Here is a 26,039-nt window from a genome sequence, read left to right as displayed (position 1 = left end):
TAGTTTGTTTGATGGAATAATACTCTTTGTTTTCCAGTTTTTCTCATGGTTTGCAAAACTGCAAACTCAGATGGATCAGGATGAAGGAACTAAATATAGGTATGTGTGGGTCCCTTATTTGTTGGCTATCCTGATTTTTATATCATAGTCATCTCAAGTTACCAAAACAACTTAACAGTCAGATTTTCCTTAAGACTAGCTAGGGTGAGGATTGAGATTATAAATGATTTTAGAGAAAGAACCACAGAAAGGACGTGGATCAAGAGTTGTGTGGGAGTTCTCTGAGGTATTTATTGTTCAGGAGAAGCATGCTTGGGAGGAAGACCTTAATGATGGCCATTTAGACTGAGCATGCCGGTGTGTGCTGCGAGCTGGGGAGGGAGGACCGCAGGCAGTTCCCTCTGGGTTTAGATCATGGGCTCTGCTTTTGTGATCAGTTAACATTTATTTACTGTCTTTGTTGTTGCTTTGTTTTTGTTTTTTCAAGACAGAGTTTCACTCTGTAGCCCTGTCTGTCTTGTAACTCACTTATGTAGACCAGGCTGGCTTTGAACTCACAGAGATTTGCCTGCCTCGACTTCCCGTGGTGGGAGTGAAGGTGTGCACTACTACATTTGGTCCACTCATGGCTGTTCTTCCTAGGCAGTGTGTTAGGGATGTACAATCCACTTTATCCATAGCCGATCATCAAGAAACGTTGCCATCCTCATTTTACAAATGGCCAGACTGAGGCTTGGACACATTAATTGCCAATGTCATTTAGGCTTAGAACTGCAGTTTGGACCAGGGTCTTCTAGTCTCAAATCCAAAATTCTTTTCACATCAGGTGGCCTTTGGAGGTGGCAGTTATCTGAAGGAGTAACCTTCTTTGCTGCCTTGGGATGTCCTCGTTGACACCAGTGATTTACTGACTTACATATAAGAAACCAGGTTGTGGCTCCAAGGCAGTTGAATTCCTTTTGTTGCTTACGGTGTCAGCGATTTGTCTTCCTTGGCACTGAGATAGTGTATGGGCAGCTTCACTGTGGTTCTGAGTGTTAGGCATTTACAGCAGTGGGTCAGATTTACACCGGATACTTATGCTTTTGGAAAAAGATGAGACCTTATTGTTTATTGACTATGCTTATTGGGGGAAAATATTATTGCCAATCCCCTCTTGGTTCTGTTTTCTAGACAGATGAGGGATTACTTGTCTGGGTTTCAGGAACAGTGTGATGCTATACTGAATGATGTGAACAGTGCTCTGCAGCATCTCCAGTCCTTGCAGAAACAGTATCTTTTTGTGTCCAATAAGACAGGAACTCTTCATGAAGCCTGTGAACAGCTCCTAAAGGAACAGGTAATTGGGAATCAGGGAAGAGAGAGGGTCAGTGATGAATCCATTAGTGATGAATGCTATTTAACTTTAGTTTTCTTAACTTCTGAGTAGGTCATGAAGGTTGCTCTGTATGAGACTGTGCTAAACATGCAGATTGCTGTAAAGGGGGCAGAGCCCGGGCAGACTTGCTTGTTTTGCTCTATAGGTGCAGCTACATACTGTACTGGTTATTTTGTTCTGTCCTTTACTACTGACAGTTTCAGATAAGCAGAGTGATTGCACTCAGGGTGGGTTTTTGTTTGTAACCGGCTGCCTGAGGAGGTTGCGCAGAGAGAGTGTTGAAGCTACTCTATTTCAGAATTTTCTCTATTTTTTGTGAGTTTTTAAAAGACACTTATAATTTAAAAGACAGACACTTATTTTATAAAAGACCACATAATAGTAATTATAGTCTTCTTGTTGATGGGTGCAGAACATCCTGATCATGATTCCGAAGTCATACCTGATTTAAACTTAAATGTCAAGTATAAATCTATTCAAAGTAATTTTGATGTTAGAGTACTGATTTTATGTATTTTTATATTAATTGATTTTTCTTTTTAACATGTGAGTCGGAGCTTGCTGATCTTGCTGAGCACATCCAACAGAAGCTGTCTTATTTTAATGAGTTGGAGACGATTAACACAGTAGGTGCTTTGTATCTTTTTGTAAAGTTAGTGATATCTTATTGTATATTTCCTTTGTAGTAATCTTCAAGCATATAAAGTGATGCTTGAACTTAATAGCTGGTCACTGAGGTCGTTTCTGATTTAAGTATGGATACACTGTTATAAGTTTGGAATTTTCCCTATGTAATTCAAATAGGATTTCTTAAATTGAGTTATTGTGACTGGATGACTGGTTGATTGCCTGTTCTAGCATTTTCCCTATAAGCTGTGAAAATTAGGACAATAAATGTCCAGCTTTAAATGTTGCTGTGTTGAATTTCTATAATCCTGTCCACACATTTTTAAGCTAATTCTCATGTTCAGTTTGAAGATCCATATAGTCCCCAGAAAGCAGATAACTAGGGCTTCTGAATAAATTACATTGCTATGTTTCTGACTTGTGAGTTAGTTGTAATTATCTATAAATCATATTATTAAGTTATTAAAATAATCGTAATTACTGTAGTCCACTATTAAAGACATAGAAGTAAAGCTGGCAGCCATTTAGACTGGGATGCTGTGTGAATTGGTTCGTTGGCAAATCACCTTAGTATCAAGAAAGAATAAATGCCTAATAATAGTTGGCCTTTTTTCTTTTTTTTTTTTCTGGAAATTGAACCCAGGGTCCCATGAGCCTGCTCGCAAGTGCTGTGACTGCTAGTTGGTCCTTTAACCATAAGACTGTGGACTGTGACCAAATGCAGGCATGTTGTTGTGAAGTGATAGAAAGTGGGGCACTGGGTCCGAGATGTAGAATTCAGTTTAGCATTGCACAGCAGCATAGCAAAAACATCACTGGGACTCTTTTCTGCTTGCTTATTTATTTTTTGCTAGGTTGACACTAACTAGGTTGTTACACATGGGTCACAGTTGAGGATATTTCAGAGATTGTTCAAGGCTGTTTTATTAGCCTAAAAGTACACTATTATATTTAAAAATATGTTACATTTTAGTTGATAATTTTCAATGTTTACTTTTTTGTTGCTGTTAATCGATTGTTCCTTTTCCTTCTACTTGAAGAAATTGAATTCCCCTACGTTGTCTGTGAATAGTGAAGGATTTATCCCTATGTTGGCCAAGTTAGATGATTGTATAACATATATTTCATCTCATGTAAGTCATATTTTTATGTTTTAAAAATATTAACATTTCTACTATGTCTCTTAGACTATACACTCATTTTTTTCCTAGTGGGAAAAATATAGTCAGCTCTCTCTGTGTAGCTTTCTCCTGTGTGAATTAAAAAAGTTGTGCATTGCAAAGATTAAAAATTACCTTTTGTTTGTACTAAATGTGTACAGCCTATTTTCCTTGTTTTCATTATTCCCTGAATGGTACAGCATAATAGCTGTCCCATAGCATTTATGTCATGTTAGTCTCATAAGTAACTGTACGAGGGAGGAGGTATTTTATTGAAGGTAGCTGAGTACTCTCTTAGCCTTGGGGTCTTAGAACTGGTGCTGTGTGAGTACTGAGGGATGATTACATGCCTGTAACATGCTGAAGGAAGTGAGTGCATCTTGTGTTGCTGTTCTCTGTGGTATACACAGTACTTCTGGCTTCTGAGAAGTCCTGGAGTGGAAAAGGCCCCCACTGATTCAGCCTTATCCTACTTAAAGGATGTGACGTTTTCCCGTGTTCATTTATGGATACTCTTGGAAATAGATTACTTGGGTAGGGGTGCAGGCAATGCCCAGAAGACAAGCCCTTTCATTTTATCCCTCTCTTGATTCCCCCAAGCATTTCCTGCTGTTTTTAGTTTTGCTAACTCCCTTTCGTTTCTAGTAGGGTCTTAACACTAGTCTCCAAGTTTGTGGGGCAGTAACATTTAATTGCTTGTAACTGCAAATGTTGACTGAGCCCCTACTTTGTGTCCCAAGTCATTCATTCAAGTTGTCTTCTTTATGGAGCTAATAATCTGCAGAACTTAATGTATTGTATTGCATAGAGGACACCTTGGTTGTCATTGACAGTTTGCTAATTGTTAATGTTTATCTCTTTTGTAAATTTCCTTGTTTTACAGCCTAATTTTAAAGATTATCCTGTATACTTACTGAAGTTTAAACAATGTCTTTCTAAAGCTTTGCACCTCATGAAGACATATACTGTGAACACACTGCAGACTCTCACAAATCAGTTACTAAAAAGGGTGAGTTAATTGATCCAAATGTCAGCTTGGTTTTTATATTTGATTTATTTGCCTTCCGCAATCTTTATCTGAACTAATACTATATCATTAAGTAAGAACCTATGCTGTAGGTTTTATAATAGAAAAGTATGGCTGTATCCTATATAGCTCAGCTGGTGGAGCCCTTGCCTGGTATTACAAAGTTTGCTTTCAACCCCTAGCAACAGGAGGAAAAATTAAAATGAGGAAAATTCTTTTTAATTACCCACCATTTAAACTTACTCACTTTTACTATTTTTGATTTATTTTGTACCAACATTTTTTATGAAAAAGCTAAAAAAAATGTTTCAGGTAAGAAACAGCTTACATTTCATTCTACAGTTTATCAGCTAGTGTTGGCTTCTGCTCATAGTTACTGAACTTTTGCCGTCAGAATGCATGGCCTTGGCCATGGATAACTGTTACAGTGCTCTGACTGCACCCTTGGACACACCAGGGAAGCACACTGACTTCATTTAGCCCACGGGGTTTTGAGACAAGGTATCACTGTGCTGCTCAGCCTGGGCTTGAACTTGTGGTCCTCTTGCGTTGTGGATGCTTGGATTGCAAACATTTCCATCATGCCCTGCAACATCCATATGTCTATTGAGTATGTCCTTACGTCTAGTATTATATTAGAAACTGATGGTGAAAAAGAGAGCTCATGAGGTCCTAGCTGTCACAGTGATTTAGAAATAATAGCTAGTAGGGATGGTGAGGAAACTAGTTACAGGTTAGTATATGCTAGGTAGAAAAGTAACACACACTGACCAGGTTACAAAATAAGAGTAGCGCTATCTAGGATGGTCGCTGAATAGATTTTCTCCCAAGAAAACAAAGCCACAAAGGCTGTATTTATTTCTTTATTTATCTCAATTTTCAGTTGTACAGACCTATGACCCACACTGCTTGGGGGGACAGAGGCAGGAGGATAAGTAGTTGAAGGCCAAGTCTGTATAACTAACTCAGTGAGGCCTGTCACATGGTAAAGTAAAACTACAGGAAACTAAAGCTAGGCTGCAGTGTCTAGACTGTTCCCTGGGCCTGGACCTTAGTCCCTGCCACGGCAGAGGGAAGCAGTGAAGGAAATGTAAACCTTGGTCTCCAAGGATGTGCACCGAGATGCTAGAAACTGGCCCAATGTCCTACACTCAGTAAGTAACAGTTTAAGTCTGAAGTCAGTCTTATTTACTGCCAAATTCAAGTAACACAGAATACATTTTAACTCTAAAGGGAAGATGATAGCACCATTAATTAGATGATAGCTATAACAATATTAACATATATAGCTTTTAGAGGTTTTCGTCTCTAAGCTTTGTTAGGTATGGAGGCCAAGCAGTAGATGGATGAAGAGGTTTGTGTTCCTTTTCTGAGCAATGACGTGTTTGTTAATATCTTTCTTTCCTGTGTTTCTTCAGGACCCCTCATCAGTCCCTAATGCAGACAATGCCTTCACACTATTTTATGTGAAATTTCGAGCTGCTGCCCCTAAAGTCAGAGTAAGTCTGTTGACACATGTTGAATGTTGTTAGGAACAGTTTCAGCCCTCCTGTGCCTTACTCTCTCACTTATCCCAGGAAATGAACTTGAGTGAGAGGAAGGCACTTCAAGTCTCCAGAGCAGGAAACCCTTCACCCTTCCTGTGATGCTCAGGGCAGTTACAAGATGAGCTTAGATTTGGGGGTGGAGAAGGGGTGGGGAGATGGCTCAGATCTAAAGGACCTTGCTGCCAAGCATGATGGCCTGAGTTCAATCCCTGGTGAAGGACAGGACTACTTCCTGCAGGATGTATGTACACAGTTAACACACACACACACCTTAGGGTTACTATTGTTGTGATGAAACACTGTGACCAAAGCAATTTGAAGAGGAGAGGGTTTATTTGGCTTACACTTCCATATCACTGTTCATCAAAGGAAGTCAGGACAGGAACTCAAACGGGGCAGGAACCTGGAAGCAGGAGCTAATACACAAGCCGTGGAGGAGTGTGCTTATGGGTTTGTTTGCCGTGGCTTGTTCAGCCTGCTTTCTTATAGAATACAGGATGATACCACCATAATGGCTGGGTCCTTCCCTATCAGTCCTTCCCTATCAGTCACTAATTAGGAAAGTGTCCTATAGGCTGGCCTACAACCTGATCTTAGGATTTTTCTCAGTTGAGGTTTCCTCCTTTCAGGTGACTTTAGCGTGCGTCAAGTTGACATGAAGCCACTCAGCACACTCACTAAACAGATGTAAAAAGAACCAAGCTCAGATTTATAGCAGACTTGAGGATGTTATACAGGGAAGGCTTTTAGAGACAGAAGGACATGCATTTGAGGGGATTCCTTGAGGTTTACTGTAATTGCACTTCAGGGTTGCTAGAGTCTGATGGGAACGGGAAGGAGAATCGACAAGGCGTGTTGCACGACAGGACGGCAGGCCAACAGGCTGACAGGCCGGTTCATGAAAAGTAGAGAACAAGCGGCTGACCTGAGGCGGAGAAGGCTTTGTCAGACACCATCTCAGAGATTACACGTAGAAGTAGATTACAGTAATGAGAAATCCACAAATAGGGTGGAGAGCCCCTCAACAAGCAGTTTGCAGCTGTTCAGGAGAGGCATAGGGGCTGGACAGGCTCTGGTAATGACTGTATGAGGGCAGGTTTGTGCCTTATGGTGTTTAATGGTCTGTATAGCTGCCCTGATTAAATCACAATTGGAGAGGAATGGTCAAAAACCAGTGTTTGTTTATGTTATACTAGCTGAGAGAGTTTAGTGGCCCTTGCACATGTATGTTCTTTTTTTGGACAGGGGTCCACTGTGAGACCTTTGTGAGACCTTGCTGGTCTGGAACTCACACTGTAGTCCAGGCTGGCCTCGTTCTAACTCACAGAGATCTGCCTGTCTCTGCCTCCACAGTTCTGAAACTAAAGAGTGTGCTCCTACTTCCAGCCAGATCACTGATTTAAGCCACTCTTCATTTTCTCTTTTACGTTTTTAAAGGTTTATTTTTATTTTATGTATGTGAGTACAATGTATGTAGTATACTGTAAGTCTCCAGACACACCAGAAGAGAGCATCAGATCCCATTACAGATGGTTGTGAGCCACCATGTGGTTGCCGGGATTTGAACTCAGGACCTCAAGAAGAGCAGTCAGTGCTCTGAACCGCTGAGCCATCTCTCCAGCCCGATGTATGTTCTTTTTGTCACTAGAAGGAATGTTACACTTTCATTGACAGGACTTCATGTTCTTCCTTGAAAGTCAGCCAGTTAAAGGACACTAATTTTGTTTTTCAGACGGAAGACACTTGGGTTTGTGTAGAAGACTGAGGAGGAGTTTGCTGAGATTTGCATTGTGCCTCATTGGTTTCTTTTGTCTGTTAGCTACAAGCCAGTATTGAAGCTTTGATTCAGAAGGAAATGGTGTAAAGAGGACTTAGTGTAGTGGGTGACTATAAAACGATTGCCCAATCGTCAGTGGTTTTACCACTTTTTTTTTAAATAACCAGTTAGTGTACATGATGGAGTTGCGTTTATTTTACGATAAAAGGCATAAACTACTTAGCTGGCAGTACCCTCAATGGGAGTCCGGGGTGAGTACAAAATATGCCCAAACCACAAGAGATTAGAAAGACGGAGAGCTGTCCTGGCCCTAGCTGGAGATAGTTACGTTTGGAATGTCTGTTCTTTTCAATGTAGTTTATTGGTTGGAATATACTGTTAGCTAAAATTACAGGAAGGTTTTTTTTTTTTATTTATGTATTTGCATGGGTATTTTGCCTGCATACTTATATATGAGATTGTACGTGCATGTCTGGTGCCATAGTTCCTCTGCAGCAGACAGCTGTAAAAGCTGCCGTGTGGGTGCTGGGAATTGAACCTGTGTCCTCTACAGGAACAGCCAGTTCCTAACTGCTGAGCTGTCTACAGCCCCAAAGAAAGATTTCTTTAGGTCAGTAAGACAGAACATAATTTTGGAAAATATAGTTACTCAGGAGCTGGAGAGAAAGCTCAGTGGTTAAGAACACTGGCCACTGTTCCAGAGTGTGTAGGTCCAGTTCTTAGCTGCAGTTAATTACGAATGTGTAGCTCCAGTCCCAGGGGATTTGATATTTTCTTTTGGCTCTTTCAGACACATGGTTCACAGACATACACACAGGCAAAACACTGATGCACATAAATATAAATACACAAGAGAAAAGATTAGATACTCATGATATAGTTTGCTTTATGTAACCTCAGAGAGGCAAGCCTTCCTGTCTGGGCTCTGATAGAGCAGAGCACCTCTTTGACACCAGACTGGGAATTCGTGGCTATGCGTCTTTGGAAACAATGCTGGGCAGAACAGTTGATTTTGAGCACTTATACCCACAGGATAATATACAACCATTTCCTACAGTGTTGCATTCATTTATTTAACTTTCGTTGCTACTTCTGTTTGAGATAGGATACTGCCATATATGTAGTCCAGGTGGCGTCACATTCACTACAGAGCTTAGGCCACCTGGGCGGTCCCCAGTGCTCTTTTGCTTCACCTTCCCAAGTACTGCGATTATAGGCATGCACCACCATAGCCGGATTTAGGTCTTTTTTGTTTTTTTGTTTTTTTTTTTTTTTGTTTTTGTTTTTTTTTTTTTTCCAGACAGGGTTTCTCTGTGTAGCCCTGGCTGTCCTGGAACTCTCTCTGTAGACCAGGCTGGCCTTGAACTCAGAAATTCACTGGCTTCTGCCTCCCGAGTGCTGGGATTAAAGGCGTGTGTGCCACCACGCCCGGCTTTATGTAATGTTTTAAATGCTGTTTGCAATAATTTTTTATTTTTGATATTTAGAGGGTACCAGGCGGTATATAAAACTTTCTGTGCCTTTTCCCCCCTGTGGTCTATTATTAATAAATGTTTAATGGTAGAAAAATATTTATGAAATGTTATTAAAACATTTACTCATCAGATTATAGAGCTACGTATAGAGTACAATTCCGACTTTGATTACAAAGCAAATATGGGGCTGGAGAGATAGTTCATTGGTTAAGAACACTGGATGCTCTTCCAGAGGACCCAGGTTTGATTCCCACCTCCCACATGGTATTCACAACTGTCTGTAACTCCAGTCTCGGGGTCCAGTGCCCCATGCGCACTGGGACTCAGTACACAGATACACATGCAGGATTAAGCACCCAAACATACAAAGAAAACTAAAGAAAAAAAGCAAGAAGCAAAAGAAATATGCTAATCGAATATAAGAACCCTGAAAAATATATACTGTGGTATTGAACATGATTGCTTCTTATATGCCATTTTTGTGATTTTTAACTTTTTTACATTATTATTTAAGTGAGGGATACTAATATAACCAGTAAGCAATGGCAAGTACAGTTAAGACATGTGGACATGTGATGTGTCTTTCTTTATTTCACAGACTCTAATTGAACAGATAGAGCAACGATCTGAAAAGATACCCGAGTGAGTACTCAGCAGCTCCTGTCTTCTTGTCCTGCCCATCCCAAGTTTTTGCTCTTGGCAGTTTCTGAGCAGCTGCCTCCCTGTCTGTTCTCAGGCAAACAGTCTGTTTAGAGAGCAGAGTCTCAGGGTGACCTAGCAAGTTTACCATGGTGATAGTCTTCCTCAGTCAGGCAGTGTGAGTTCTCTGCTGCAGAGAATCCTTCCTGAAAAGACCAGGCTTTTGTAGCACTTAATTGTGCTTTCTGGTCTATGTCTATATTCCTGAGTTTTTTTTTTTTTTTTTTTTTTTTTTTTTTTTTTTTTTTTTTTTAAGATTTATTTATTTTTTATTTATATGACTACACTGCAGCTGTCTTCAGACACACACACACCAGAAGAGGGCATCGGATCCCATTACAGATGGTTGTGAGCCACCATGTGGTGGTTGGGAACTGAACTCAGGACCTCTGGAAGAGCAGTCAGTGCTCTTACCTGCTGAGCCCTCCCTCCTGCATGTTTTTAATGTGAGCAAATGAGAGGCCGCCATTGTGGCTTTAGAAGCCTGGCAACCTATTCAGGAGCGTAGGATTAGATTTAAGTTTTGCATTTGAAATAAAAATTTATACAACATATACTCCAGTCTTACTATTTTTTTCTAGTTGACAGTATTATATATTCACTGTCTGTAGTGATGGGCTCATAGAGATATTTTTTTAATTCAGCCATCTCTTGTACTTTGACCTATTCCTTTCCCATACCCTCCCTCTCTCTGTTCATTAGTAGGCCTCTCCTGTCCCCAGCTGCTTCCTCTCCTTTCATGTCTTGTGTGTGTCTGTGTCAATCCAGCCTCCACACAGGAGAGGAGGAGTCACACAGCATTTCTCCTCTTGTTCTCTGTTTGCCTCTCATCAGATACCAGCACCTTCTCAATGACATCCACCAGTGTTACCTTGATCAGCGAGAGCTCCTTTTGGGCCCAAGTATTGCCTACACTGTCACAGAGTTAACCAGCCAGAACAACAGAGACCATTGTGCCTTGGTGAGTGCCTGCTGGTAGACTGGTCCCGTGCTTTGCTATTTGAGACACGCTGGCTCACCTTATTATCAATCAGCACTCATTTCCAAGTCTGACTGTGCTCCTGATGCTAGCAGTCGCCTCTGACCTTGTTTCTGTAGCATACAGCGTGGTGGGGAAAGTAAGTCCTATCAGACTCGGCGAGCTGATATTGTTGTGCTTTCCAAATCAACATTTTCCCATACTGGAAATTAGTCCTTCAACTTTGTAAAATAGTCTCACTTTTTTCTTTAATATGAAGATTTATAAGTACGTATTCTTTGAATACATCTTTGAACTCATTTTTGAAAGATGAAGTTTCAGAGTTTGTGGATTTATGTTAAAATGTAATTTTTATGTGTTATTTTTCTTTTTTTGGTTTAAGATAGGGTCTCACTATGCAACCTAGATTGGCCTTTGCTTATCCAGCCTCAGCCTTTGATGGCTGGTATTACATGTCTGTGCCACCATGCCTCAGGGTAGTTTTTGATGCATAAATGGCCTTTTGTTTAGTGTGACTTTAATTCATACTTTAGAAAAACACATAAAAGTTCTTTTTTAAAGTACCCCCTTTTATCTAGAAAATCATGTTTATTATCAAGAGTTTAGAAAATAAAAGTAGAAAGTAAAGTAATAAAAGTAAATAAAATAAAAGTAGAGTAAGAAATTAAAAATTAGATCCTATTTTGCAGTATCCATTGAGAACCACCCACTTTGTATTTTCCAGAGTTGCATATGAATATATGTGTGTAATCTCTTTGCAAGTAAAGTATAGTTGATTTTATAGGAGCTAGAATGTGCGTGTTTGTAGGTGGAATGTGTTTGTTTATTGCAGGTTCGCAGTGGCTGTGCCTTTATGGTCCATGTCTGCCAAGATGAACACCAACTTTACAATGAATTTTTCACAAAGCCAACATCAAAATTAGAGTAAGTGATAACGTGGAATAGCTCTGTGGATAAGATTCAGTTTGCTGTTGACAATAGTGGAACAATATATTGTAGATATGTTATATATATTCTAATATATTTTACAGGTAACTGCAGTGTTTGAATTTTGTTGTGTTTGGAAATAGAATATTGTTGATTGTGATTTTTTTTTTATGTCTGTAGTGAAAGGCAAGCATGCTTTCATATTTTTTGTAGTATTTGGAGACCTTCTGGGATGAAAACAAGAAGTCTAAGTCTAAGAACTGAGCCCTGGGATCTACAGTCTTTATCTACACCAAGAGCCGTAGCTCCTTCTAGTGTACAGATTCTGTGCGGCCACCTGATGAGCAGCACTTCAAATACACATGGGTCTTGATAATCATTCTTTAAAAGTGATTTTCAGGTCCATTGTTAGTCACTTGATTCTCCCATGTTGGTTGTTTTTGTCTCACAAAGATCCCAAGATTATGACTCATATTGAGGAGGAGAAAAATGTATTTTGTACGGTGGTTTTTTATGGTGGTTTTGATTTTGTATGGTGGTTCCTCACTGAAGTACTGTATGTAGAATAGTATTGTTAGCAGTCTGAAGAACACAGATACCTAACCTTGTCTCTTCAAATGCTTAAAATTTCTCAGAATACTTGGTATGGGCCCAAAGTACTTGAGGGTTTTTTTTTTTTTTAAACCTTTTTCTTTTCTTCTTTATTTTGGTGGTGGTTTTTGTGAATTTCTTTTGAGACAGATTTTTCTGTGTAGCCCTGGCTGTCCAGGAACTCACTCTATAGACCAGGCTGGCCGTGAATGCTCAGAGATCTGCCGTCTTTGCCTTTCAAGAGCTAGGATTAAAGGTGTGCTCGCCCGTGCCTGGCTAGTGTTTTGTTTTGTTTTATAGTTTGAACATGTGTTTGGTATGTATGGGAGTGACTGTTTGATCTGCAGTGATGTAAAGTATATAAGGTAATAGTGTTTACTGGAATAATTTATATTTTGAAACAATATAAAATTAGTGTTAAAATAAAAGTTGTAAACAGTTGACTTGTTGGGGGCATCTAATTTGAATTAACTGTTACATCTTAAGTGTTAATTCTGAGCTTCTAGAGCAAAAGTAGTTTATGGACCGATTCTTGTTCCTCACTCATAGCGTGTGCCAGTTACCATTTTCCAGTCGATAGTCATTCTTTCTGGCTAGAGGAGATGCATATTGGAAAAATCCCGAACATCTAGCTATTAACAACTGCATTTTGTCCTTCCTTTCAGTGAGCTATTGGAGAAATTGTGCGTGTCGTTGTATGATGTGTTCCGGCCCTTGATCATCCATGTCATTCACTTAGAGACTTTATCAGAGCTCTGTGGGATTCTTAAAAATGAAGTGCTTGAAGACCACGTACAGCACAATGGTAAATACGCAGAAATGATCACTTCAAAGGACTTGGTCATTGTATCTGTGGCTCGGTAAATGTGAGAAAAAAAAATTGGACTTTTTCCTTCACAGCCTTGCATATACACTTAATGTTTTTGAGTTTTAAAAATTTCAAGTAGAAGGCTAATGTTTTGGAGCTTGGGTTGAAATCTCCCTCCTTTTCCAGTAAAGGTTTGTCTCCATCTGGATCCATCTAATGGTACAAACTAAACAGATAAGGATTTAAAATCTGACCATGAAATCAGTAATGAAGCTGTTACTTTCCATTTTGGCTTTGGAATCCAGAGAAAACTGAACTTTGGCTTTTGTTGGGGATCTATCACACTGGAGTCAACTTACTTCCTGCTTTCGATTGAAAACAAGGGGTTATTTAGCATCCGTAGGTAGTAGTGTTCCATCATCTTCAGTCTCAGTGAAGAGCAGCTTTTCTCTCAGCACTACCGCCTCCCCGTAGGGAGCATGGTTTGGTACCTTGGAAGCCTCTTCTGAGATGGTCTGTGTGCCTCTTCTATCAGCGGGCGCCATGTGGCTCCTCAGCGTTACCTTTCTGTAGTTAGCTCATTCTGCCTGTGATTTCTCCATCCCAGTGCTTCTGAATTTAGGGCGATTTTTTTTTTTTTATAAAGATTTATTTATTTATTATATGTAAGTACACTGTAGCTGTCTTCAGACACTCCAGAAGAGGGCGCCAGATCTCGTTACGGATGGTTGTTAGCCACCATGTGGTTGCTGGGATTTGAACTCTGGACCTTTGGAAGAGCAGTCGGGTGCTCTTACCCACTGAGCCATCTCACCAGCCCTAGGGTGATTTTTAAAGTGCTGTGAATGTCTTTCATTACTGTGCAGTGTCTCTAGTCCCTGACCATGGAAAGAGATTTCTGATTTATGTTTTAACATTAGTGGCCCCTTAGAAAGGGAGAAACACTATATAAATTCATATTTCACTTTTTCTTTGTAAAATGTGGGATCAGCTTATTTGTAAAATGGGGGATGACAACCCAACTGATAAGCTGGCTTAGTTGTCTTGTAGTTTTGGTCTGAAGCTGCATGAATTAACTTAGCACAGTGTACTCTTAAAACCCACATTTGTTATGAATGTAAAGAATATAACTAAATATTCAGAGTCCTGGGAAGAAGGTGGAAGGCCAACTTATTTTTCCATGATAAATCTGAGGCAATTGGAAGCTATTGATTAAATTTTTCTGAGATGATTGAGTCATATTGGAATCAAGTTCAGTAATAGATGCTGAAACAGAGTGGTCCGTGCTATGTCAGAGCAGGTCAGTAAGCTCTGCTTAGTTAGAAGGCAGCTGCAGTGGAGAATGGCTTCTTTCTTTTTTGTCTTTAAAGCTGAACAACTGGGGGCATTTGCAGCTGGAGTAAAGCAGATGTTGGAAGATGTACAAGAGAGGCTTGTGTATCGAACCCATATCTACATTCAGACGGACATCACAGGCTACAAACCAGCGCCTGGAGATCTGGCATATCCTGATAAGCTAGTCATGATGGAGGTGGGGTCTCTTCACCACTTGATCTTCATCTGCTCGGCTGAGATAGAATATTTCTCTCTAAACTAGCACTCAAAATACAAAGTCAAGTGTATTTGCCATAAAAGGCATAGGAAATGAAACTAAAGAATTGAATACACATTGTTAGTTTGTACTTGTGTTGGGTGGCCTTTCTATATGGCCTTCCTTCTCTCCTTTGTCAGGACATGTGCATCCCTAACTTTTAGACTGCATCAGTGCTGTCTGCAGGTCTCCGTTGTCTTTGTGAATGGCATGTAAGCGGCTGGTAAAACAGCAGCCTCCACAGTTAGTGATGATGCCTCGGCCCGTTGCTGCACTCCTAAGTTATAGCGTACCAACGTAGGTCCAGCACTCACCCTTCTGACTGTTCCTTATTTTCTGTGACCTTTGGACAGAGTTCCCAGAGTGCTTAGGGTATTTGTGCTATGTCAGGTCACCAGAGTGTAGAGCTTTTAAAGTGAAAACTGAGAAATAAAAGCAGAAGCATCACCAGCGATGCATCCAGCACAGTGTCCTGTCACTCTTACCTGCTCGCTCTCTCACCTGCTTTACAGAGGCTTCAGTCTGTAAATACCCTGGGAGGTAACTCTGGAAGGGCAGGGTGGTTTTATTTTTAACACAATCATAATAGAATTTCTCATCTAAAAATAACAGTGTTCCTACAGTTCTGGGTTTAGATACCCAGGGTTTCAGAGTCAGCAGTTGTTAATGCTTTTTTCATATTACCTTATATTTTTGTTAGTATGGTTTGTTGCTTAATCATTTGAAAGTAATTTGAGTACTTAAAATTAAAAAAAATGATTTGCGTATATGTGCGTGAGCGCATGCACATGCATTCCTAGGGAGGCAGAAGAGGGGATGGAGCTGGAGCAGCAGGAGGCTGTGAGTCACCAGCCTGTGTGAGGAGCTTGGAATCATGAGGGGCCCTTGGAAGAGAAGCAAGTCGTGTATGCTAGCTTCTGAGTTGCTGCTGCAGCCCAAGCTAAGAACTCCCGATGCCTGACTCCTAAGCACGTTAGTGTTTATGAGTAAAATCTGCTCATGGCCAGTCACATAAAATAATAAAGTATAACAAGATGAAGTCAAGGCTTCCCCTCTACTCTGGTTTGTGTTTTATTTTTATAACTGTTTTGAAGAGACCAGGATTTGTCTCATTGTTCTTAGTTTTTTTTTAAGTGTTTTGGTGAGAATACTGAATAGCTGACATTTACTTCTTCATTACATTAAAGGGATATAATGTCAGGCCTTACCATTAAGGGCTGAGGCGGTGACTATGAAGGAGTATTTCTACATTGTAATAGACTATTGGATGATACTTGAGTTTTACAGGAGTTTCCAGATTGTAAGACACAAAGGAAAACTGCACCTGAATGTTCCGTCTTGTTTCTCTCTGTAGCAAATCGCGCAGAGTTTAAAGGATGAGCAGAAGAAGGCGCCTTCAGAGGCTTCCTTTTCAGATGTACGGTTAGAAGAAGGAGAAGCCAGTGGTTTAAGGAAGTCTGGTATGTTATGATGACTTAACTTCTGGCATCTATTCATCCAGTTAGTTAACCTCATTGTGTCTCTGGCTTTCAGGCTTTCTCGGGACAGACTGATAGATCCCAAATGTAATTCAGTAGAGTGAAGTGCTAATGGCATGTACTATATGCTCCTGGACCATGAAGAGCTTTGGGTATAGAAGTGGGGAAGGACATGTGCTGAGTGCAGGACATGGGGTCAGAGCCAGGGGTGGTGTCTAGAAGCTGGAGATGTTTTTATGAAGAGCGTGAGAAAGTCAGGTGAAGTCATGTGCCACCCGGACCTAGGAGCTATAAGATTGCATAAGCCCTTTCCTCCCCTATGTTGGTTTTCCTTAGTGTATTCTAGCAACAGAGAAGCCAGCCAACAGGGGAGGGATCTAGAACTGTGCCCTCTAGTGTTCAGCCACCCTCCACTGAGCATGTGGAATGTGGATAGTGTGGTGAAGTGAAGGAAGGGGAGGCTGATAGAGAGTGATGTCAGAGGACTTGCAGGAGGACCATAGGTTCACCCTGTCCTGCCATGGCTTGTGGCTGTGCCAGCAGACACTCCTCTGCTACAGTTAAATAGGAGAGTGAAAAGTGAGCAGACAAGCTGGCTGCAGCTCCTGATCTCTCAATTCTTACTCAGTACTTTTTGGTTCTTTATATGAAGGAGGGACCCTGCAGAGAATGGTCTCTTCAATAAAACTCTAGGGACTCTACTGCCTAAGTGTTTTTTTGGCATGCATATTTCTCTCCCTCTCTCCCTCCCCCTCTCTCTTCCTCCTCCTTCCCCCTCTCTCTCCCTTCTCCTTCCTCCTCTCTCTCCCTTTCTCCCTCCTCCCTTTTTTCCTCTCTCTCCCCTTCTCTCTCTCCCCTCCCTGTCTCGAGACAGGGTTTTATGTAGACTAGGCTGTCTTTGAACTTCTGATCTTCCTGCCTCTACTTCCTGAATACTGGGATTACTGGTTTGCTCTATTGTATTGCATTTGCAGTGCTGAGGGATCACACCCAGGTCTTTGTGTGTTCTAGGCAAGGACTCCACTATCTTTAAGAAATTTAAAATTAGATTTTAGATTGAAGAATGGCCTTATTGAGGGGTTAAAGATGATACACGTGTTAGAGGATTTAAAGAAGTTGTTTATCTTTAGGTCTTTTATTATTTATTTAAAACGTTTTCCCCTTCATTTTTATTTTTTTAATGTGTATAGGTGTTTTGCCTATATCTGTGTTTGTGTACCACGTGTATGGAGTGCCTGTAGGGCCAGAGAAGGCATCAGAGCCTCTGGAGCTCAAGCTACAGAGGGTCGTAAGCGACCATGGGGTGCTTGGAATGGAACCCAGGTCGTAGAAGAGCAGCCAGTGCTCTTGACCACTGAGCCATCGCACTAGCCTCTCCTTGGAGATTTTGAGCAATCCAGATCTGGATTTTTATTATTATTATTATTATTATTGGGGGGGGCGTATTTCTGTGTATCCCTGGCTCTTCTGGAAATAACTATGTAGACAAGGCTGGCCTCAAACTCAGAGGTCTGCCTGCTTCTGCTTCTCAAGTGCTGGGATTAAAGGCCTATGTCACCACTGCCTGGCTAGATCTAATTTTTTTTTTAAAAAGGAAATAATATTTATTTTGCAACATAACTAATTCATCATATACTTTTTTATTATTGAAAAAAACAAATATAGAGAGAAATTAAAAGAAAAAATGAATACTTAGATTTGAGACTTAGCATTTATCATAAATGCACACAAACACACTTTTTTGGCAGTGACTTTTTGTCTTACTGCTAGCCTTGAAAGCTTGACAATTCTTCATCAGCCTCAAGTCCTGGCATAAAAAGTATGTGCCCTGACACCAGGCAGCCAGACACTTTAAATTGTTACTGTCCTTGCTTTGCCCTCGTAGTATTGTGTCTCTCTAGAATGAGGACATCTCTTGTGTGACCACAAGTGATGTGGGCATCGCCTCTTGTCTCCAGAGATGTATACAAGCACCCCCTTTGTAGTTGTTTTAAGTTTGGCTTTGCATACTGAAGTGTCTGTGATTCTCTTGCTAAGGTATTCTTCTGTTCAGATACTCTCTGCTGGCCAAAATCTGCCTTTTCTGACCTTTCCAATTGTGGGGACAATTCTTATCATCTGAGAATTAATATGCCAACCAGACCTGTTAAGTGATAAGTTCAGAACTGAAGACAAGGTGCCAGGCAAGCCAGCTTTGACCCATGTTCCTGTTTAAGATTGCCCTCTTTTACCAGGCCTGGAATAGGCCTCTAATGTAGCTACTTGGGAGGCTGAGTCAAGAGGATCACAAGTTGAAGACCTGCCTAAACTATTTGTGAGTTTAGGGCACCTTGAACAACTTAGCAAGGTCCTGTCTCAGAATTTAAAAGGAGGGGAGATGGGACTATCGTGCAATGCTAGTGTGTGCCTGGCATTATGAGGCCTTGGGTGCAGTCCCCGTACTGAAAACATTAGCATTTTCTTGTCACTCCCTACTTTCATTGGCGGGCACTGCATCTAGATATTGTAGAACCTGCTTGTGGTCCTCAAGTATTCCATTTGTTTACCCCATGAAGATTATTGAGCATAGTTTGTGAAAAACAGCAGGGTTGAGTGGGATTGAGCATATATGTATACATGTACAGCTGACACGTGGACTCCCGTTTTGTTTGTTTGTTTGTTTGTTTATTTATTTATTTATTTTTTTAAGTCTTAACCTTTACCTGTCACTGGTTTAGACTTCTAGAGTATTTTTTAATTAAACATGGGGGGTGGGAATTGATGATAGCCAATGAAAATAAATAGTTTATAGCTGCCATGTAAATTACTGTATGGCAGATATCCACATGCCAGGAATATATGTTTTTTCTATTTGGGTTCTAGGTTCAGCAGACTCCCTCAATCCTAGACCACAGACGACGATCTCTCCAGCAGATCTTCACGGCATGTGGTATCCCACAGTTCGAAGGACGCTTGTCTGCCTCTCCAAATTATATAGATGCATAGATGTATGTTTGTGAATTCTTTTATCTCTACTGTGACTTGCTTATTCTAGAATTTGTTTGGAATATTCTTAAGTTTAATCTACTTTAAGAGCTTGATGCAATATTTTGTTGATAGTCTTAAAGAGTTATGATTTTTAGATATGGTGGTAATTTGAAGGTTGATCTGTTTTAAGGGCTCATTGAAACTGTGGGTAAGTTTTAAATATGTGTTTATATTTGTATCTTTCTAAGGACCAAGGCTATAGTTTTTAATCAAATTTTAAAGGAGTCTATTGACCATGAAGAAGTTTAAGATTACTAATTAATTTGTCTGCTCTAGTTTTTATGTGAAGAAGAGAGATGCAGGAATGTGAAGCAATACGGAGATGCCAGATTGGCAACATAGTATTAAACGTAGCCACAGTGGTCTGTTTTTTGTTGTTGAGACTGGGTCTTGCTAAGTAGGTGGCTCTAGTTGACCTTGAACCTGCAGATCCCTGTGCTGTAGCCTCCCTGTGCGAGCATTTCAGGTGGGCACCACTATGCCTAATCCCTGTAATTCGGTTTTGCACTTAACTTTCAGCCAGCATCCTTAACAATAATGTGAGATTGCCCATGTTCCTAGCCATGAACAAAGTTTAGTTACTTCTGAAGTTAGCAGAATTTTTTAAAGCACCTTTTTAGACCACGAATTGGTTATTTTAAGCATGCTGACTTAATGATATAGTTGTTATTCCCTTCAATGGTAGATTTGGCTACATATTTGCTGCCACTGGCTTATGTTTAAAGCAAAATAGTTTTATAAATTTGGTGGTTTCAACTCTTTATTTTTTAATTGATTTATAATCTTACTGTATGTGAAGAGAAGTCTTTAACACGTTGTCCAGACTCCACTACTTTTTAAGACTATAGCTCCAAAGGAATAGGTGTGAACTCCGCATACACAGGCACACATGCAAGTTCCAGCTGCAGACTCTGCAGAACAAATGAGGCCTTGCACTTGTCTCATGGCGTCAGTCACCCAGACCCCTCTGACTTACACTGTGGCGTGTGGTTCTCTTCTAGTGCGGGCTAGGAGGACGTTTGACATCTTTGCTTCTTTAGGTTCCCAATAGGGAACAAGGCACGAGACCAGGGTTCAGAAACTCCTATTGTGGGGCTAAGATCCTAAGGGAAATGAGCATGAGTTATGTTCCCTCCGCAGCCCTCCCAGGCCTCAGTGCATAAGGCCCTAGGTGGGTCCTAGGTTACTCCATCTGGTTTGCCTTATGCTTTGAGGTTACCTGTCCTTTTATCACCTACTGATATCCAGATCTTCTGTTGTTGGCTGTTAAGGCTGAGTCTCACTCTGTAGCCAATATTGCCCTAGACCTATGTAGCCCAGGTTGGCCTTGACCTCTCAGCAATCCCACAGCCTTTGAAGTGCCAGGATTATAGACATAAGCTACTGTGCCTAGCTCTGAGGTAAAAATCTTTTTTTGTTTGTTTGTTTGTTTGTCTCTTCTCTGCTCCCCAGACAGTGTCTCTTATAGTCCAGGCTGGCCCCTTTCTTGATATTGTCACTGAGACTGTCCTGGATTTTGATTATAGGCAGGTGCTTCCAAGCCTGGCTTCTCTGAACTGTACTTAAAATTAAAAAAATAGATTTTATGTGTATACATGTTTTGCCTGCATGTATATCTGGGCATCATGTGTGTGCTACCAGAGGAGGGCAGAGGAAGGCATCACAGATGAACCTGGAGTCACAGATGGCTGTGAGCCACTATGTGGGTGCTGGGAATCAAACCTGGGTCCTTTGGAAGGACAACCAGTGCTCTTAACCACTTAAGCCATCTCTCCAGCTCTCCCTTATATGAATTTAACCAAATGCCTCAGAAAGCTCCTATTTTTTAAAGTATTCTATAATTTACTGTGTTTTATTTCACAATATTTACTTATTTATTTATTTGGTCAACTTTGTCCTGTTGATTATGTTGTTTCCATTTTCCTCTGTCTAAAAGAAGATTGTACTGAAAAGACATGTTACATCTTAAAGTGTCTTCTCTAATTACCAGGGATACATTTTTAGAAGATAAGCTGAGAGTTTGTTTTACAGTTAATTTTGAGTTTAGAAGCAGCCTACGAGGTGGTAGTGCACAATATTAATGTGAGTCCAGTACTAGGGAGGCCGAGGAAGGAGGGTCTGGAGTCTGGGGCCAACATGCACTGTATAGCAAGTTCTAGCACACTAAATGAGATTGTTCTGGACTGGATATTCTGTAAGGTTAACCCTGCGTGCTTAATTGATCCCGTACCTCTCAGTGACCTCACAGTGCTGGCTGTGAGTAGGTGCTAACAGGTTTAGTAAAGGGCCCCCGAGCATTTCCAGACACGAGTGCACGTTACAGAGCCATGTGGTAGTCCTGAAAGACTGTGAGATATTTGACGAATTGTTCAAGTGTGGAAGTGAATATTGTTCCCTGCTTTCATGTCTTTGCGGTTCCCTTTTTCTGCTTTGTCAATGACTATAGGCTGATGTTTCTCTCTTCTTCCACCAGAGGGCCGTGTTCCAAGGATTATCACAGGAAGCCTTGTCTGCCTGCATACAGTCCTTGCTAGGAGCATCAGAGTCTATCAGCAAAAACAAGGTTTGATGAAGCGTTAGGTGAAAGTTTATTACCTATAATAGATAATAGCATTGTGCAACATGTCATTTATTTAGAGTCACAGGAATTTAAAACCGCTTAGCAGTAAGATTTGTTTGATTAGTAGGAGAGAATTTCCAGACCCTTTGAGGGAAACTGGTGTTTCATTGTAGTGCTCACAGAGGACTGCACTAAGAAGTCTACTTTGCTAATGGACCAGGAGTGGAGCCTGAGTGTCTAATGCTGTAGGATAAAGAGCCTGAGGAAGTGGCAGCAAGTGTGTTCAAGGAAACAGCAGGCCATCATGCCCACAGTATTTTAAAGACTTGAATGTGGCCTTACCTGGAGGAGCTCATCTGGTTAGCTTCCAGGGCAGGCAGTTAGAGTCCGTATGCTGTGTGACTTAAGGTAGCTGCCCTGACCACATGGCTTATGGTTTGGAATCAGCACAGGACCTGGAACTGGAAGCTTCTGGTCTGTGCTTCTCCCTCGGCCTTTCCAGGAGGTGAAGCCCGCCTCTGCTCTCCCAGAATGCCTGTGCCACAGAGATGGAGCTCTGAGGCCACTGGTAGCCACAGTGCACCTTCAAGCCTGTGCCTTCCAGATTGACAATTCCATTTCTAACTTCAAAACTTTAGATAATTGAGGAGAGTCTCCTGATAAAAGTTGTCCCTAGAGAAGCTCTGCCTTTGTGGTGGGTTCTCCTCTTGTGCATGGCTTTGAGAGAGAATCTACATAGGGATTAAAGGATCATAGAACAGACAAGTTCCAGATAGGCAGAGCTAAGTTTTAAATAATGTTTGCAAGACTCATCTCTCACAGTTTTATGATTGATCATGCCTAAAGTCCCTGTTGGATATGGTTAGCTAAACTGGAACATGTTTTGTATGGTGGAGTATTGCACAGCTGCTAAATTTAAAGATGTAAACAATAAACATCACTTCACTGTATTAAGACAAATAAAGGGTAACAGAAATAAGATACAGACTGTGGCTTTAGGTAGCAGAAATGCCACCGAGCAAGTGGGGGACTGGGTGGTCTCTGCCCTCATCCCTACACGTTTCCTTATTATTCATAGGTTTTGTCCAGTGAGATGTTTCTCAGCTCATTAGGAAGACTTGGTCATATTGGATAGACTTTTGTACCGCTATCCCTCTAAGCCCCCAGGCCTTCTGTCCTTACGATCTACCGCCCTTTATGTAGCTGTTTCCTACATGCTCTAATGTCTGTCTGCAAACCTTCAGCTTGCTTGTACCGCTATCCCTCTAAGCCCCCAGGCCTTCTGTCCTTACGATCTACCGCCCTTTATGTAGCTGTCTCCTACATGTTCTAATGTCTGTCTGCAAACCTTCAGCTTGCTTGCCAGAGTTGCTAGCACATTTGGTTTTGTGCCTGAGAATCTGTAAGTTTTGCCTTCCAACTTACAAGTTTTTTTAAGGTAAATTATCATTACATAAATTGAACACCTAGTGTGTAGTAAATTAACATAATACTATTTTCTTAAGTTACAACAACTGTAATAAAGAAAACGAAGTCTATGTGACTCAGTTACAACTTGAAAAAGTGTTTAGAATGCACAGCATTTCATATTTGCTGCTGTGCTCGCAAGCCAGGTGAGCCTCCATACATGTGCTGTTGCCATGGTGATTGTGCTCCTTAGGACTTGGTGGGGAGAGGGACTGAGAGCGGTCACTGTCTGAGTCCTCTTCTACTGCTTATGAAGGGTAACTTTATGTTTGCCAAATTTAATATGCAGACTTCATTAGAAATGTTTCAAAATAAAATTCTGCCTCAAGGAACAGCCTTGCTTTATTAATACACAAACTTTTACCACAAGGACTATAATTATTATGCTGGGACTTGGTCAGGTCAGAGCTTTGAGAGTGCCACTTAAGTCTCAGGCTCTTTCAGATGGTCTTGAGTTAGCAGAAGGGCTTGTACAGGGATAGCCAGCACGCTGTTGGTGCCTGGTAATCCAGGACGGGGGTGCCAGGCCATTTCATATTTGGAAGCTCCTTTTGTACTGTGTCTGATGTTGTGGATATCAAAACCATGTAGGCCAAATAGGGAAGGATGTCCTCCTAAGAGAGGCTAGAAGGCTGTGAGAAAGCCCGTTCAGACTTGTTCTCGGAGCTTTGCTGTGCTGCTCAGTGTGGCTCTTAGGTGGCAGCATTGTTTTTTAACCTCTGTGCCAAGTTGAAAGTCTCAACTTCTCTTCCTAGCACTTGTGTGGTTTGCTCTCTTGGATTCCTTAAGTAGAGCAAGTCATAATGTTCAAAGTCCTAGCAAGAATTTTTCAGAGAACTTTGACGTGGGTAACCTGGAGAGAGTTCATGGTACTGCAGAGAACTGTCACTTTGAGGCTGTAAATTTGCATAGATTTAATGTTGAGTGATAATGTCTTTTATATGTTCCTATTTTGATTTAATCTGTGACAATATCCATTTTTTTTTTGTCTTATAATTTAGACTCAGATTGATGGACAACTTTTCTTAATTAAACACCTTTTGATTCTTCGAGAACAAATTGCTCCATTTCACACTGAATTCACCATTAAGGAAATTTCCCTGGACCTCAAGAAAACTAGAGGTACTTTGTTGTCCTGGCTGGCACAGTTGGGTGTATTTGACCTGTCCAGGTGTGTCAGCACAGGCTACAGGTTTATTTTATGTTCATCTGCAATTTCTTTTGCATGCTTTGCTTGCTAAATTTACTTATTCATACTAAACTAAGCTGTCAGTATCCTAATTCCTTCTAGTTTGTTATATTTTCTTTATTAAAGGAGCTATATCTGAACATTTCCATGTGTGATACAGTTTAACTCTCTTGGGCCCTTCCACACACTACCATTATAAGCAGCTATAAGATGAAAATACCTATAAGACACATAGCAGTATCTGTGTCATGAAATTGAGGTTTATCTGGTGCCCGAGGGTCAGGTTTTATTCCTGGCTCCTGTGTAGACTTGCACTCCGGGGCGGTTAGCTTCAATAGCCCGTCTTCCTCCTGTGTAAGGGGAGCAGAGTGACATCATCTTCCTTCCTTGGTTACCAAGATCATTAAGAGTGAATCCAAACATCTGTCACTGTGCTTAAGGTAACATGGAGCTGTAGGTGCTTCCTGTTCAGTACGGTGGTGTGACACGTGTCAAGTTCTGACTCATCTTGGGAAAGATGATCCACTTGTCTTAATTATTGTTATTGAATTTACAAGTTTGGGGGGGTGGTCTAGACAGGTTTTTTGTGTGTAGCCCTGGCTGTCCTGGAGCTCACTCTGTAGACCAGGCTGTCCTTGAACTCACATAGGTCTATATGGCTTCGCCTCCTGAGTGTTGGGATTAAGGACGTATGCCACCAGATTCAGCCAGAATTCACAGATTTTGAAGAGATCAAAATACATACAACCCAAGCTCTTCACTGTAAGTTAAGGACACCATAAATATCACGTTTTTCTTACAGATTTTTGTGAGCTCTGTTTTTTTCTCAGTGATTTCCAGAGATTTAAGCTCCTCTACCTTAAGCATTTGCTTGTGCAGTGGGCTATCGACCTTCTTAATCTTGAGGTAACTGAAGCAATAGTGACTCAGATCATTTTCTATGTTCTGTGATTCAGAAATGCCAAATAAAGAGCCCCAAAGGTAGCAGGCATCTGGCTCCCCTGTCACTGCGCTTACCTGAAAGAGAGGACTGGATTTAACTCAGCGGAGCTCCACACCGGTCTTGTGATGAGTAACATCAAAGCAGTTGGCCCAGTGTTCCTCCTTGTGCTGTCGTAGGACAGCCACAGCAAATGCCTTTTGATTTTGGAAAGCCTGTGGGTGTTTGTCATATAATTTGTCATTTTCCTTTTCAAATAGGATACAGGTTTTCTGGGCGTTGCTTTTAAAGAATGCCCACTGTTTTAAAAGCATGTTTGTGCACAGAGCTTCTGGCCCCAGCTCCTAGGTGATGCCCTTCTTTTGGGGCGAGGTATAAGAATGGTGCTTTTAACCACGCAGAGCTTGTGGCTGCTGATGGCTCTTATTGGGTGATAGGATGCAGCACGGTTGCTAACTCTTGTTTCTTTCTAATCTGGATGTTGCTACCACTTGGTTCTGCTCTGAGTCTGCTGAGACATAAGAAAATGAAGTAGACTAAGATTTTGGCAGGAATTCTTTCCTACCATAGTATGAGGGTCATGTTCTTGCCATGTGGTGATGTGGTTGAGAACAGTTCCTCCCGAGTACTGAGTCTGATTGAGGTTCCTTTTCATTGAGACCCAGTGCAGGCAGTACTTACGCCTGTGGGGTGTGCCCAGTGCAGGCAGTACTTACGCCTGTGGAGTGTGCCCAGTGCAGTGCAGGCAGTACCTACGCCTGTGGGGTGTGCCCAGTGCAGTGCAGGCAGTAC

The 26,039-nt window shown here is 41.2% G+C and overlaps 1 protein-coding gene across 2 annotated transcripts in view; it reads left to right on the top strand.

Annotated features, from left to right (window-relative positions):
* The window catches only part of Cog3 (component of oligomeric golgi complex 3), a 52,954-nt gene that overhangs the window by 11,782 nt on the left and 15,133 nt on the right, over positions 1 to 26,039 (top strand). For both annotated transcript variants that reach the window (XR_002379701.2, XM_021182078.2), the window contains exons 3-17: positions 38 to 99; positions 1,174 to 1,339; positions 1,930 to 2,004; positions 3,046 to 3,138; positions 4,049 to 4,174; positions 5,611 to 5,691; positions 9,590 to 9,633; positions 10,525 to 10,651; positions 11,502 to 11,593; positions 12,853 to 12,992; positions 14,366 to 14,526; positions 15,941 to 16,046; positions 18,927 to 19,051; positions 21,565 to 21,654; positions 24,120 to 24,240. Coding sequence is in view for 1 of the 2 variants with exons in the window: in XM_021182078.2 (XP_021037737.1) it covers positions 38 to 99; positions 1,174 to 1,339; positions 1,930 to 2,004; positions 3,046 to 3,138; positions 4,049 to 4,174; positions 5,611 to 5,691; positions 9,590 to 9,633; positions 10,525 to 10,651; positions 11,502 to 11,593; positions 12,853 to 12,992; positions 14,366 to 14,526; positions 15,941 to 16,046; positions 18,927 to 19,051; positions 21,565 to 21,654; positions 24,120 to 24,240 (1,609 nt within the window). In the remaining variant the exon portion in view is untranslated. The remainder of the gene's footprint in view (positions 1 to 37; positions 100 to 1,173; positions 1,340 to 1,929; positions 2,005 to 3,045; positions 3,139 to 4,048; positions 4,175 to 5,610; positions 5,692 to 9,589; positions 9,634 to 10,524; positions 10,652 to 11,501; positions 11,594 to 12,852; positions 12,993 to 14,365; positions 14,527 to 15,940; positions 16,047 to 18,926; positions 19,052 to 21,564; positions 21,655 to 24,119; positions 24,241 to 26,039) is intronic.

Source organism: Mus caroli, chromosome 14, assembly GCF_900094665.2.
Source record: "Mus caroli chromosome 14, CAROLI_EIJ_v1.1, whole genome shotgun sequence".
Classification (NCBI taxonomy): Eukaryota; Metazoa; Chordata; class Mammalia; order Rodentia; family Muridae; genus Mus; species Mus caroli.
Note: the sequence above shows the minus strand (reverse complement) of the source record. Positions and strands in the feature narration are given on the sequence as shown.